Source organism: Centrocercus urophasianus, unplaced genomic scaffold, assembly GCF_019232065.1.
Source record: "Centrocercus urophasianus isolate 14NV4802_14NV808 unplaced genomic scaffold, USGS_Curo_1.0 seq_18, whole genome shotgun sequence".
In the NCBI taxonomy this organism is placed as follows: Eukaryota; Metazoa; Chordata; class Aves; order Galliformes; family Phasianidae; genus Centrocercus; species Centrocercus urophasianus.
In genome coordinates, this window is record NW_024884733.1 from 3798909 (window position 1) to 3814157 (window position 15249).

General features: G+C 53.0%; 1 protein-coding gene across 2 annotated transcripts; it reads right to left on the minus strand.

Moving 5' to 3' along the window:
- Positions 1–3974: 3974 nt before the first annotated feature.
- LOC122160950 (protein transport protein Sec16B) lies at positions 3975–15040 on the minus strand. Of its 2 annotated transcripts, XM_042819978.1 has the most exons (26): positions 15002–15040; positions 14387–14633; positions 14084–14190; positions 13780–13885; positions 13577–13667; positions 13296–13422; positions 12940–13091; positions 12453–12514; positions 11241–11376; positions 10507–10731; positions 10116–10213; positions 9463–9544; positions 9258–9375; positions 9010–9121; positions 8691–8796; positions 8305–8445; positions 6733–6846; positions 6481–6550; positions 5567–5755; positions 5269–5327; positions 5036–5155; positions 4740–4838; positions 4492–4570; positions 4369–4412; positions 4211–4267; positions 3975–4110 (listed from the first exon to the last, which is right to left on the minus strand). In XM_042819978.1, the coding sequence occupies exons 2-26, from the start codon at positions 14605–14607 to the stop codon at positions 4045–4047; spliced, it is 2781 nt and encodes a 926-aa protein (XP_042675912.1). In that variant the 5' UTR covers positions 14608–14633; positions 15002–15040; the 3' UTR covers positions 3975–4044. The 2 variants fall into 2 exon arrangements, with proteins under 2 accessions (XP_042675912.1, XP_042675913.1); XM_042819979.1 differs by lacking the exons at positions 14084–14190; positions 15002–15040 and having other exon boundaries at positions 3975–4267; positions 14387–14623.
- Between the last annotated feature and the right edge of the window lie 209 nt (positions 15041–15249).

Genomic DNA, 15249 nt, shown 5'->3' on the forward strand with positions numbered 1-15249 from the left:
ACCTGCCATCCTACCTTACCATATCTAGATGGTGCCCACCTGTCCTGGATGCAGTGCTTCAGGACCCACAACCCAGAGAAGAACAAGCTTGTACGATGGCTGCTCCAAAAGTGATGCCTTCTATTTTATTTTGCCAGCTCACGATGTCAGAGGCAGATCATAGTGCAACAGCAGTAGAGGTTGAAACATTCCACCAATATCCCACTACATGTTGTTGTGCTCTTCTTATCTACTGCAGTTTCCATGGAAATAAATAGAAGGCATGATCTGGCTACTCACTGTGACCCACAGCTGCCCAGAGCAGGAACTCAGGATGGTGAGGCACTGGAACAGAGACACGGTAGTGCCCCATCCCTACAGACATCAAGGTCAGGGTGGATGGGCTCTGAGCTCTGATGGAGCTGAGTTTCCCTGTTAAGTGCAAGGAGTGGGACCAGATGGCTATTAATGGTCACTTCCAATTCAAACAATGCTGTAACTATGATTCCAGGTACCACCATTCCCAGGAGCCATCTCAGGACACAGCCAGGAGACAGACACCTGTCTGATACAGCCTGTCATAGGTGGGGAGGAGGGGAGACAGCTCTTCAGGCAAATCATTTCATCTGCCTCGAGAAAACAGGCTGTTAAAATGATGGAAAGAGATGGGTTGTTTGAGCAGTCTCAGAGCTGCTTTCAGAGAAGGCTTCCACGTAGGAACGTTGATTGCAAATACTTATTAACTGCTCCTTCATTTTCAAAGAGACTTGATGCATATGTTTACATATTTTGATACGTTTTTATTAATCCTACTTACTGTTTAATTCCCTGCCCTGCCCAGAAGAACTGTCACCAAGCAACCCACACGCAGCTGCAACTTCTGCAAGGCAGGCGTGGGTACAAGAAGAAACATAAGCGTCTGCACCAAGGAACACTTCTTCAGCTTGAGCTGAAAGAGCTGTTTGGATCACAGCCTCCCAAAAAGAGGGTCTTCCTGCGGAGCATTGGGTCACCCACCTCTTGGGGCTGCGTTCAGGTCCCCTGACAAGAGTTACCTGCCACGACATAATCAAATTCCCTTTTAAAGGCTCATTATATTTCTGGTCTCCTCACATCCTAGGACATCCTAGTTGCAACAGCTGAGTTACTTCTCCCAAACACACACAGCTCTGTGATGCAGTTCAGTTCAAACCCACATTGCTCCAAACCCGCATGGAGACTGAAGTTTTCAGCAGGCAGCCCCAGCTCCTTGCACTGCAGGAAACAACAAACCATTGCTTCCTAATCACCTCCTCAGCACTGCTTAGAACTGTGTAGGTCTCTCACCACTCCGTCTTTTCCAGACTGCTGCATCCTAATCTGGTTCATCCTCATGAGGAAGCTGCAAGGCACCGCAGCAGGATGCAAGCTTTCCTCTTGGAGCCTCTCCTCCCACGACATACCTGAAGGTCTGTTTGTTTTAAGCAGGGCTTGAGGGCAGGGAAGTAAGAAGTAGAGACATGATGCTAAGGATGGAGGAGGATCCCAATCTCTCTTGCATGACTGTTAGGTGCAGTCCCAACCCAGCACCCACAGTGCTCACCTTGCCCTACAGCAGATCATCCCAGTGACCAGCAGAGCTCACCCACCCATGCAAAGCTCTCAGTTGGAAGGGCTCTACCACAGAGCAAATAGCAGCAGGCCTTTCTGCATGCACAGAGCTCATCCCTCCCTCATTGCAACCATGCAATCCCAGGGGCCTTAATTAACGGGCATGCCTTCTCACTGGGAGCCACGTTGCCGGAACATTTACATGTTAAACTCCTTTGGACAAGTTCACAGGCGGGCAGCTAATCCTCTCCCTGGTCTCAATGTCACATCAATCTCCTGTTGGAAGCCGAGCTCTCACCATCAGGGGTTTTAAACTAATGAGATGCACTGAGGCCTTCCACTCTGGGAATAGCAGATGCAGTGGGATTCAGTTTCACTTGATTTTCATGTGTTTTTCTCTTTGTAATTAACACCAGCCAGCACACAACTTCTCTTCATCTCACCACCAGATACGATCTCTGCTCATGACAGACACATCAAGAAAGGTGATGCTTTTACCCTATGCTGTCAGAAGCTTCTAACTTCTTTTTTGTTTTGCTTTTTTCAGCTCTCCAACAGTAATTCACAGCCTCGGGATGATGTATTCAGTATTTAGGATCTCCAAGAACAGCATAGGTCCCTCAGCATCACGGGTACAAGAGGCACTGCTACAGCTGGTGTGTTGTGCCTGTCCCCACACTGCTGCTCCCAGCCCAGGCTCCAGGAGAGCCAAAATTGGACTCTGTGATCCTTGTGAGTCCCTTCCAAATTGGAATATTCCATGATTTCCAAGGTGCTTTTCCATAAACAACGTGTATCACCTGATCAACCAGCAGCATCACAAACATCCCCATGCTCCAAAGTCCTGAACGGTGCTTTGGAGCAGAGGTCACAAACACTTGATTACAGCTCCATCACAGAGTTCCCTGCAGAGCAAAGCAGCTCCAAACGAGCCCTCGGTGGCCCACAGTGACAGCCAGCACCACGGGATACCTGAGCTTTGTTAATATTCATGTCCTAGGGACACTCGAGCAAGCAATGAAAGCTTGCTTCATACAGCAGATCAGTAAGTGACCCCAGACAACCAGCTGCATGGCGGGTGGCACCGGGAGCTGAAGGAACAGAGACAAGGTCATCACCCAGCACTTCATCTAATAAATAACAGCTCCAAAAAATCACGGCCCTGCTGAGCCCAGTGGGACACATGCACTGAGTGCAGCTGGGAGGAGGATGCTGGAAGAACAAGCTGAGTGCAGTGGTATCCCCTTGTGCGGTGCCTCAAAGCATCTCATCAGGTATCTAACTCCTAAATACATAGCTGTTCGGGGCACGGTTGGCTCCAGATCCAAGTAATGCCCACAGGCTGCCCCACAAGCAGCCTGATTCTGTGTGACAGGGGAAGAAAGTACGCACCCTCCCTAATTAGCAACGAGCTCTGTTAGCCAGTTACCCATCCGGGAGCTTCCACGCGCTGCTGCAAGCTGGGGGTGAGCTTCCAGCAGCACCGACCCATTCATATTCCTTCCCTCTTCCCTCTTCCCCCCCCCACCCCCACCCCCCAGCTCAGGCTGCCCGGGGCCCCATTCTAACGCGAAGCACCCTTCTAACCGCTCCGTAAATAGTCGCTCTTAGCAGAAGGGGCGGGGACACCTTCATTACCATATTCCGCAGAGCATGCCGGGTAACTCGCCACAGCCGTAAAGCATTCGAGAGTTAGAGCTTTATATACATTCCGTTGGAAAGCAGGACAGCGTCCGGAGGAAGCTCACCGTCGAGGCCACGCACTGGGTGCCCGTCACCCGCATTCCCCGCCTCGGGGAAGGTCTGAGGGAAGGGCCTGACGCGGCTCCAGCAGAGCCCCGCCCGCGTGGGTGGGTGAGCCACCAGCAAGGGGGGGCGCCGCGCGGGCCGGCCTGGGCAGGAGAAGCCCGAGCGGCTGCGGATTTGATCTGAGCCGGGGTGGATGCTCGTGGCCCCGCGGTGCTTTGAGACAGACTCACGGCCGGCGTACTGAGTCCAATGGGTGAGGTGGGGCAGTGCCGCACAACCTAATTCAGACTACTCTCCGCCGGACAACTTTTTCGTGCTTAAGGTGGGACCGTGAGAGCTGTCCCACCCCCTGCACTGAGCAGGGACAGCTGGAGATCCGCCAGCGCTCACAGCCCATCCAGCCGGAGCTCCACGTCTGCGGGGACGGAGCACCACCCCCTCTCTGGGCAGCCTGTGCCTTGCTGACCTTATGGCCTGTCTCCAATCTATCCAGCCTAAATCCCCCCTCTTCTACTTGGAAACCATTTCCCCTTGTCCTATCACATTTCACTGCTTTTCACTACCACCCAGCCCAACCTGTGCCTCCTCCCCCTCTCCACCGTTAAAAAAAAAAAAAAAAGAAAAGAAAGAAAAACCAACAAAAAAGGCAAACACCATTTTGGATGAAAGCATTCCACAAAGTGCTGTTGTTTTCTCTGAGCATTACACACACACACCGACCCCCACTCACAGTGGGTTGGGGTAGCGGCGCTGCGAGAGCAGTCTGGGTTGGGTGGGCCAGGCAGCAGTGAGCTGGGAAGCACAGAGAGTGGTTCAGAAGTGCTTATACACCAATCATCACCCCTTCTCCATTGTAATGGGCAGCCCCGAGGCACGGCGCTGCCCACCTCACCTGGGAAACCTGCGCAGGGTTGAAAAGCGGAACCATCCCTGGCTGCTGGGAGCTGGGCTGCAATGGGTGAAGGGAGAAGAACCTTTGAGGCGACTGCAGCTCCGCAGCCACCCCAAGCAGAGCATCCCCAGCACGGGCACAGCCACAGCTCTCCTCACCTCATGGCCGTCTGCATCCCACTGGCCCTTCATGTCGATTGACACTGCAGCAACAAAGATATTTCACCCTCTCGTCATTCCGATCCAAAAAGAAAGGAGAAGCTTCCCAATAGGAGCACTTACCGGGGTTTCTGTAAGGAGATGGGGATGCTGAGCGCTGAGCAGAAGGGACAGCACCAGGTGGGGATGGGGACCTCCGATCCTGAAAATGTATTGACCTGGTTAGAGCATTCCTCGCACAGCAAAGGCACTCTATTTATTTACAGTTATTATCAGTAAATGATTCACTTCCAGGGCAAAAGAATGGAGAGGAGGGATGAAGGGAGCAATGTGCCACCGTCCCCGTGCTGCACCCTGGGTGTCCCCCCTACCTGCAGTCCTGGCATGGGGGAGCCTGAGGTCGTGGCTTTGGGAGAAGTTTCCTTCTGGGGCTTGGACCGAAACCAGCCAAACCATCGGAATCCAGAGCTCTGGCAAGGACAGGTTTCCGTGGTCAAAGAAGTGAGAGGGTGAGGATGCCATAAGACCACAGTTCCCCTCAAATCATCAACACCCACACAGACAGATGTCCCCATGTGGCTGTCAATGCCATCCTGCCCATGGTATGGCTGGGAGAGGGCGGCCAGGCAAGAGACAGCCACATGTCATCTGCCTGCAACCCACTCACCTTGTCCTCCGATGCCCCCTCCAGCTCCTCAGCAGTGCTGTCTGAGGATGTCTGGCTGCCTTCCTCCAGGGATGCCGTGGAGCTCTCTGAGGCTGAGCGAGCCCTTGTGCTTAATTCCTGCTGGCATTGGAGACGAAGGCTAGAACATGGCACTTGTGGATCAACAAGCATGACCTACCATGCAAATCCCACATCCCAACCCCAAGCACCATGCAGTGACTGCCCCAACTCACCAGCTCTGCCAGCACCGGCTGCTGCACCCTATGGGCATCCTGGGGCTCCTCAGCATCGCCTAGATGAGAGATGGAGAAGGCACGGCCAGGGCTGAGCCCACTTTGCTCCTGCCCCATTTCCACCAGAGGTGGTTTTAGTCCTTTACTGCTTTGGACAAGGTGATTGTGACCTTGAATCTGGGTGAAGCATGATTCAGGGAAGCAAGGTGCTGGTGTGGCAGCAGTAGCATTCACCACGCTTCCCAGGAGACACCACTCATGACTGCTACGGCATGGGGAGATGCACTTGGGCACTTACCTGCTGTTGGCACTGCCTGCAGAGAGGGCTCAGGGCAAAGTTCTTCCTGGGAAGTCAGCCCCATGCCCAACACTGCAACCTCCTGGGGCTGGATGGACACATCCTGGTGGGGATCAGGCACAGGAGGCTGATACCACTGCTCATGCTGGGGACCATCACTCTGAGGTTGTTCATGGTCCGTCTCTCTGCCTAGAAAAGACACCTGAAGCTCACGGCACCATTTGCAAGTCCATCAGAGCTGGTGCAGAGGGTTTTTCCTTCTCCATTACACATCAGCATGAGCTGCCAGGGTGAACAGGGACCCCAGGGACAACATGGAATGTACTGTACTGCATCTTCCGTCCCACTGCCAAAGGTACCACCAGGCAGGATCCTGACCCAATGCAGGGAGGCCCCAGGTGCAAGGAAAGCAGGAGCACTGCTGAGACCATGGCTTGAAGGAGCAATCCCAAACCACCTGCAATGTTTTTTGGGGGTTTTTTTGTGTTTTGTTTTTTTTGTTTGTTTGTTTGTTTTTTTGTTTTGTTTTTTCTTTTTTTTTTTTTCAGACAGGGATGATCGTAGCCTCAACCCCAATAGCAGCAGGAGGCAATCAGGATTGATGATCCTTTTTACTGCCAGGCAGAGCTCCTCAAAAGAGAATTTGGCAGCAGTGAGGAAAGCTGATCGGAAGAAACGGCTCAGAGAGATTTGTCATTTTTATCCTATCTGCATCAGTTCTCCACCCATCAGTGCTGGCATCTCCAGAAAACCAGACTCAACCAGGCAGCCAGGTGCGCATAAGCACTGCATGGATGGAGGCGGCTATAGCATCTCTATGGGGCTCTGTGGATGGGCACACAACACCCATGGGGTAACCTGGAGCTCAAGGAATTAGCTGCTTGGCAGGGGCCCTCTGGGCTTTGTTTCCTTACCTGGGGTGGCTGCAGTATCCCAGGGCTCTGGCTGGGTTGGTGCCACCTCTGGAGTGAGGTCATCCTGTACCTGCAGGTAGCCAGAGAGCAAAGAAAGGGGACAGAAAAACGTGGCATGGGGCAAAAGAGCAAAGGACACTGCAGCACAAGAAGCACAACACCACCACCACCACCACCACCACCACCACCACTTTCCACCCCAGGGCAGGAGGGGAAAGCAGAAGGCAAAGCACGCCCAAAGCTGCTCCTCACCTCGCAGTGTTGGCAGTGGGTGCGGAGCTGCAGCAGCCACTCAGGCTCCAGCGCCAGGTCCTGCTCAGGCATCTCCAGTAGCAGTGGGTCACAGAGCTTCAGTCGCTCAGCCAGCTGTGGTGCAGGGACACAGAGCTGTTCCTGACCTCACTGCAAATTAAGCCTCTCGATCCTTGCTACCTAAAGCCAGCCTCCCGCACGCTTTTCCCACAGACCTTTATCACAGCCCCCTGCACCCTTTTCCTCTCCACCTTATCTGACTTGCAGAAAACAACCCTGCGGTCGTTTTTCCCTTCACCTCTTATCACTGAGCTCTTCTCTTCTGCACCAGTCTGGCACTGTCCCTGTGCTGCGCATCCCAAACAGGGCACAGTGCCCCAGCTGAGACCCTCAAGCATGGGGGATTATCACCTCCTTGTCTCACACATGCCATTTGTGCTTTCACAGCCCAGAACAACATGATAACATCACCTTCTTTCTTTTCCCCCCTCTTCCCCCACCACAGCATCCTGCTGTCATGTTGTGCTCTGTATTTTTTCCACGCTCCGCTGTCTCCCCCGTGTCCCTCACTGCAGTACTGCTGCACATTTCACTTCTCCAGCAAGAGACTGGTCTGTATCCACACCCTGGTGGGGCACTGGCATGGGTTGCCCAGAGAGGAGGTGGTGCCCTACCACTGCAGACAGCCAAGGTCAGGCTGGATGGGGCTCTGAGCACTGATGGAGCTGTGGGTGTCCCTGTTCAGTGCAGGGGGTTGGACCAGATGGCCTTTAAGGGACCCTTTCAGCTCAAATGATGCTATGATTCACTGGTGACAGCCAGATGAGACACATGCTGGGGACAGGGACTGGCCAGAGCTGCCCAGCACAGACGGACCCCTGTGTGTCCCAGCTTTGTGCAAACATGCACTCATCCCAAATCAATGGCAGGAAAGAGGAAATTATAAGCATGATTACTCCTAAACGGGGGGAATGTTTAATCCAAAAGCTAATGTGCACTTTGATCCAATATTAATGAACCAGCACCTGGTTGTATATCGTCCCCAGCTTCAAAAGAGGGGAAGTCTTAATCAAACACTAATGTGTATCATAATTTGTAACACAGTCTAAAACATCAAAGACAAGAGTGTGTATGAATGCACTGGTTTTTCAGATGAAAGTGTTTTCTCCCAGGAGGAGCATTATCCCCAGCAGAACGGCAGATCTGAGAGGCTGTTAGGCAGTAAATAGGTTTCTGTGATGCAGCAGGGGGGCTGCAGTGTGCAGCACCAAGTTTTGGGGCTGGGGGCAGCTCCTGCAGCACAGCAGCATCCAGCTGCCCACACAAAGGTGTTGTCATGGGGGGAGGCATGCAGCCTGCGACATTTGGATGCACAAACACGGGGACAACAAGCACCTGGGGGAGGTGACTTGGGGATATCCAAACCCCAAAGTCCTTTGTCTCCGAACAGCTCCTACCCTTTATGGCACAAAACACACTGATAAGTATAGGCACCCACGTGAAATCCCCAAACCAGCAGGCCCCCAGCAACATCCCCATGCAGGATCCATATGACAGAGGCACAAAACTCACCTTGATCAGTTGCTGGGCCAGGACGGGGTGGCTGGTTGGGTCCTGCTGGAGGAGCACAGTAGCGATCTGCTCACAGTAGAGCAGCGCTTGGGCTGGCATCCCATGGTCAGCTAGGCGGGAGGCATAGAGGAGCTTGTACACCTAGGGAGAACAGCAGCCATGAGATGGGAGCAAGGAGATGTTCCCACTCAAGCCAGAGCCCAAAACTCAGTTCCCTGCCTTGGAGCAGCCCCTTGGCCAGCACAGTCCTGCTAGTGTCCCCCAAACCCAACAAGGAGCCAAACTTTGGAGAGCAACCTCCGTCTCAGCTCTATCAGGGCAGAGGATGCTTTTGGGGTGCCTTCAGTCCATTTTGAGCAGCAGCTGTTCTTGCTTGAACCCTATACCTGGAATGGGAGTAGGAAGGATGTGGGGTGCTGCAGCTGCTGGCAGTACTCAAAGATTTCCATGCGCTGAATGGCCTCAGTGGTGGCAAAATGGGTGAATGCCTGGCTGCAGAGCAGAGGAGAGAGATGTTTAGGGCACAGTAGCAAGGCTTTGCATGCCCAAGCTGTGCTACAGTGGCAGACACAGCTGGAAGAGCACAGCTGCCATTATGGGCAGTAAAACACCTAAAGTTTTGTTTTGTTTTTGTTATTTTGCAGAAGAGATCACAGGAATGGGGAAGAGTTGGAGATGTAGCCTTGCAGGGCTGGGCTGACTCACCGGTGGCTGCTGCCCAGCAGAGCCATGCGGTCTGCCTTCACCCCAAAGTAACCAAATGGAATATCTGCCATCAGGTAGCAGAAGTGAGCTGCCTCCACTGCTCCCTTGCCAGCTGGGTGGGAGAAAGACACAGAACTTAGCCCTGAGGAACAGCAACATGTGCTCAGCATTGCTGTGAAGGCCTCCAAACTCACAGGCAAATTCCAACCCAACCACTCCATTCTCCTTCTCAAGTAGCCTCAGCTCACCCAAGGTGTCTCCCATGGTGACGATGGCCCGGTGGTTCAGCTCCAGGTCTCCCACCTTGTTGGACAACAGCACGGCCAGGTGGGGCCTCCAGTCTCCCCACCTGGCATCCCCACAGCTCTGGAGGAGAGGGAAGCAAAGGTGAGGCAGGGTAGTTGTCACGAGGTGGGTGAGGTGGGCAATGGGGCCAGCCTGCTGCTCACAGACCTGCACTGCCTGCGGGATCCTTCCTGACATGAGCTGGAAGAAGGTCTGCAGAGGGTCGTTGGTGGCCAATGTGCTGGTGAACCTGTGGAGGCAGGAAAGCACATCCTAGGGAGCTGTACTTGCTGGGGAAAGGAAGGCAAAAAGGAGAGCAGGCCCCATCAGGCTGGGGATCTGTGTTGCCTCCAGCAGAGTCTCAAGGACAATGCTGGATAAAACCTCCTTAAATGGATTTGAGTTACGCAGGAGAAAATTTTTGCTTAACTCTCCCTGAAGGGATCAATTCAATCCAGACTAAGTACGTTAATTCTGCCAGAAAACACTCGTATGAGTGGAATGAATGACTCAGACTGAATTGGATCCCGGTAAAGACGGCTCTCACCACCCACCCTTTGCCAACCTGCAGCTAAGGGCAAAACCAAGGACTCAACAGAACCATCCCATGACTCTGAGAAACAGCTTTCCTTCTGCCTCCCAACCCCTAGTTTAATTCTTCCCATCCATCAGGAAGCCTGAAGAACTCAACGATGCTCTTCGTCCCCTCTGACTCCTCTAAAAATGTCCAGGTGAAACCAGGGCTCTTTCGGTAGGTGCTAAGAGCACCCAAGGTCATCTGTGCTCAGCAAAGTCACAGAGCTTTAACCTCCCCAGCTTACCCAGTAAGCACCCAACTGTAGGTCCGAGGGTCCATCTTGCTGGACAGGAAGAGAGCATGGCCCCACAGCTGGTTTCTCATGGCCCAAACCAGTGCATCCTGAAGTCAAGGCAGAGGGCTAAGGGGTCTGCACACACTTCAACTCCTTGCCCTGCTCCTCATTTTGGAGAAGAGCCCCAAATCCCATTGGATTTATGCAGTATTATATACAGTCACAAAGTATATTCACTAAGGCCTCCTTAGCTTTCTACCTTCCACAGTGACAAATGTTGTACAAATGCAACTTGAAGGATGCCACAACCACAAGGCACTTCTAGACCACCCTTCCCTTTAAGGACGCCCATGAAGCCAACACAAAAAATAATCAGCACTATTTCCCAAACCACGCTTACTTTCTTTCTGCCATAGTAGAGGAGCTTGGTGAACTTCTCCACTATCTGTGCCTGTGTCTCCACCACAGGAGGGACTTCTCCTGTGATGAGGTCCAGTGTTCCCAGTTGCCGCCACTCCTCATCCACCAGGCTGACGGGGCCCAACGCCGGCTCCTGCCTCTTGTATCTTTCCTGTTGACGGCGGTCCTGCATCAGCAGCTCCGCCACGTCCGAGCCCACCGTGGACTGTGAAAAGGAAGGGGAGGAGAAAAGCCGATGGAGGCTGCCTCCTTGTGGCACTTCCAGCCCTCACACTGCTCCCAGCAAGACCAGCCTTGGCCACTAGCATGCACTTCTCGGGGGCAAAGTAGCCAGCTCAACTTGTTCTGATGATCTTGTTCACCTGCTCCCAAGGAGCAGCCATAGATTAGATTGGGTAGAATTCATTGGATTAAGGGATTAGTCTGCTTGTAAGTACAAGTGCTGTCTCCTCAATAAAGACAGCAAAATTCTCTCTCAGAGCTGTTGTTGCATTGCGATGTTGGCACTTCACAAGGACAAAAAGCAATCCAGGAGCAGAGGTTTGCTCCAAATACCCAGACAGAACCAAAGTGATTGATGGTACTTTGGGAATGGGATGACTTCAAGGTACAGCACCCCACCAAACAGCAGCTGGATCAAGAAAGATGTGAGGAGCATATTAACATGCCTCAGCACAAAGATCAAAAGGGTCAGCCCCTCTTGGGGGCACCTACCCCATTCTGTCGGCAGAGGAGGACCAGGAATTTCCAGAGAAGAGCTGAATCTCTGCCTCTCTGTGTTGAGAGATCACAGCTTGAGGCTATCTTTTGCTGGCAAAATGTCATCACATCTACCTTGTGCAGATCTTCCCTACGGCAGCAAAGAAAGGCATCCAAAGGAACCTAAGGGAGAGCAATCTAGGACAAATTAAGAGCCAAAGCATCTCTGAGTTCACTGACAAGGATGACAAAGACTCAAAGAAGTAAAAGACAGAAGAGAGAAGATCCTAAGTAGTCAATGACTACACACTGCATCAGCCACACTAAGCTCAAAGATACTTATGAAAATTGGTCATTATGAGGACTTTGCAGGTTTCAGAGATTCTGAGACCATCTCACACCCTCTCTTTCCTCCTACTAACTTGCTCATCAATTAACCTGCAGAGAACCTCCATTTTGCTTAAGTGCAGTGCCATTATAGCCACAAACATCCAAGGCTGTGAGAGGTACACACACAGGCAATATCTTTTACTTGATTAATTGGCATGGCACAGGGAAAAAGACACCTGTGACCATATAAACCCTCTAGGTCTGAAAGAAAGGCAGAAAACTTCAAGCAATGCGCAAACCAAGCAGCACTATTCCATCTTACAATAAAAAAAAAAACAAAAAACTGACAATTGGACAGCAAAAGAGGCTGAGAGACACAGGAATATCAGGCAGGAGAGGGATCTCCAGGTCTCCCCAGTCCTTTTGCTCAGTAAATGGCTTTCCTTCTGCACTCTGGTGTAATGAAGATGACAGAGAGCCAGCCTGATTCAACATGCTATGATTGATCCCTGGGCTCACTCTGCACAAAGATGCTCAGCAGCCTCAGAGGGCAAAAACTTAGCAAAGCCTAAACCACAGCACATCTCACGATTTTAGAGGGCCAAGGAAATGTCCCATCAATTTGCCAGGGCATGAACACAAAATAAGGTCAGAGATAGAAACCACACGAAACCCACACCCTTTGGATATCCAAAAAAGCCAATTCCCATAACACAAACCAATCAAAACCACAGAGATGGGATGGGTTCTCTATCTGAACCCAGACATGGCCCTTATACACATCACCTCCCAAAGCCACAGAGGCAGCAATGCCTGCCTCAGGCTCATCTCCTGCTGAAGGAGAGATGCCAGCTGTGCCAGCACAGGACACCGGTCTGCAACCCACTGTGTCCATACCTGGCCAGGGGCCCTGGGAAGGCCTGAAGCTCCTCCTGATCTTTCGTGCCTTGAAGGATTACCTGAAAATCAAGAGCAAATTCAGCAGCTGGACCCCAGCAATGAGGCTAGCACCCACTGGACTAGATGAAAGTTTAGTGTCTTGGCCAAGGATTTAACTGTGTTGGTGAATTCAATCTCCATGCCATCCTAAGGTTAACCCCCCACAGCACAGACCCTAAACCATTACATAGAATCCAGTGCTAAGGACCAGACTGTTAAGATGGCATCTGCAAGGCAAGGAAGGGAGGCTGTGGTGGGCTCAGGGAATGGATATGGCTGGCAGAATGAGGCCTAAGAGATCATAGGGATGGAGGCAAGATGGCAGTGGGGACAGGAAGGTGGCTGAGGGGCCCCACTTAGGCAAGCAATGGTATTTGACCCTACTGGGGTGGAAGAAGCAGCTCTAGGGAGGGAACTACAGGCTCTCTGAGGAACCAGGGTTTACCTCTAGGCTGTGCAGCTCAACCAGGGGGAGCTGCCCTCCAGTGGGACGGTGGGGACGCACCAGCACCAGTTGCCCTCCAGCTCCCAAGCAGACTGGCATGTGTGGCTGCGGGTACTTGAGGGGTGCCACCACAGCTGACTCCAAAGACCCTCCTAAAGCAGAAGACACATAGATGACAGCTCCTTGCACCCACCATGGCAAAGCCACCAAACCATGCATACACCCCACAGCAGCCCTTTGCTGGACCTCCTCCAGCCAAGGTTCAAGCTATGAGACAGCTGATGCTGGGAGATCTGCTGTTTATTTACTTGCTCCCCCCTTGCCAGAGCTTCACCAAGACCCCCACCTGCCCTCACCTCTTTGCACAGGGCTCCAGCTCCCCGAAAATGCAGTGTCCGGTTCAGCTCCATCATGGATGTATTGGCTGAGCTCATAGCCACTAGAGCTGAGTCCTGACTCACGGTACTTCTGGAGCAGGCTGGGCTGGCCCGTGGCATGGCAAGGAAAAAGAGAATAAATCCTTAAAACTCACTTACCTTTCCTCACTGTCTCCCAGCTGGAGGGGGTACAGAAATGGCTCCCAAAATCCCTGTGAGAGCCCCAAGCCTTCCTCTATCCCTGCTTACTTCGGGATTACCTCTTGAGGCTGGCCAGTAGCCTCCCCCAGATTGCTGACCCCAGCCCATGAATGCCTGAAGCCCTCCTTATATGCATCATAGGTCTGAGACCTGTGGAAAGGAGATGATGTGGAAGCTGGACATGTGGAGACTGGCACCAAACCCACTGGTTTTGCAGCAAATGATGGGATCAGTTGGAAGCACAGCCCAGGTACCTCCTTACCTATCCTGCCCTGAGGGGCTGGCAGCCAGGTTGGGGTGGTAGCCCTTGTAGTAGTGCTGGTCCCTATAAGCAGTACTCTTGCTGTGAGGCTTAACCCGTGTCACATCTGGAGAGTTAGAAAAGCAAAGCAATGAGTCAGGCACAGACCACAGCTCCATCAGCATCCCCACACTTAGCCTGTACCCTGGGTTGATGCTGATTTTTAGCCATGCAGATCAGGATGCCCTGAGAGAAGCCCTGGAGAACATCCCCCATCCTGGGGAGAGCATCACCACAGGTGGTCCATCCCTGGACCCAGAGGTACCTCTGTCGCCCTGCCAGGCTGTGGGCTGCCACTGGCGACTTTGGTAAGCATAGTTGTCCCTGTAGGCAGCTGCTGGGTATTGCCAGTGGGGGTCTTCATATCCTTGCCTGAAACAGTGTAACGCATGGAGCTGAGAGAGGACATCTCACCAGAGACTGGACTACACCAGAGACAGACCTACAGATGGGATCTCCAGGGCAGGAGGTGATGGAGACCAAAGCAGCCTCCCCACCAAGCTCTGGAGCTCACAGAACACTCATTCCTGAGGCAGGGGGCTCTGCATTAGCAGCCCTTGGCTCCCACCTGGAGTAGGCTCGGAAGGCATGGCCGCTCTCATAGCTCTCAGCCCGGGACGCCGGCCGGTGCAGGTCCCTGCCAGGGTCCCAGGAGCCAGGACGAGGCAGAGGGCCAGGGAGGATGGGCCTCCAGGGCAGTGGGGTCCCATGGCGGCCTTCTGCCTGCTCACTCCCAGCAGCTCGGCTGTGCCGCATTGGAGGTGGCCGCGATGGGGCCCAGGGCTCCATGCAGCAGATCCAAGAGCTCCGATGGCCTGCAGGCAGCGAGACCCATCCCTGCAGGTTTCAGCTCTCCACCCACCCCAAAACCTCCTCTGAAGCCCATTGCCACCTTCCTCCCACCTCCCGACCCTGCTGCCGCCCTTTGTTCCCAAAACGCCTACAGCGGAAGCAGGGGTAAAACACGCATTTTCCCTTTTGGTTCCACCTGAAGCTTTCCTAAAACACCAGGATGCAACAAGCCATCACTGAACTGCACATCACCCCCTCGCACTCAGATTTTAATGCACTCAGGGGCCATTCTGGGTCTCGATGGACCCAGCAAGTCCTCCCACCCCGGTGCAGGTCCCCTGGATCCCCTATAGGACGGGGTCCCCACCACCCCCACCAGCCGTACACACACCTGCTGCCCCACTTCCTCTCCCCGGCGCCACTGCCAAAGTCCACTGCCACTGCAGAGGACAAAGGGCAGCAGCTCCCAGCCCAGCCCGGGACCAGTCAAGGCTCTTCCACCTGAGATAGAGCCTGACATGAGCCTCCGAGATAAAAAAATAAGAAAAATAAGCCAAAGATGTTTTTCCCCTTTTGGGCTGTTGGTTTTTTTTCTAAGACATGATCCACACTTCTTCTTCCCATCCTAACACTGCTCCC

What these genes read in the sequence shown, in the direction of transcription:
- LOC122160950 (XM_042819978.1), bottom strand. Translation starts at nt 14,607, where the DNA reads ATGGAGCCCTGGGCCCCATCGCGGCCACCTCCAATGCGGCACAGCCGA. An exon ending in CACCATGGGAGACACCTTGG is followed by an intron (nt 9,122 to 9,257) that starts GTGAGCTGAGGC and finishes TCTCCCACCCAG; the next exon opens with CTGGCAAGGGAGCAGTGGAG. An exon ending in CTGCTGGGCAGCAGCCACCG is followed by an intron (nt 8,797 to 9,009) that starts GTGAGTCAGCCC and finishes TCTGCTCTGCAG; the next exon opens with CCAGGCATTCACCCATTTTG.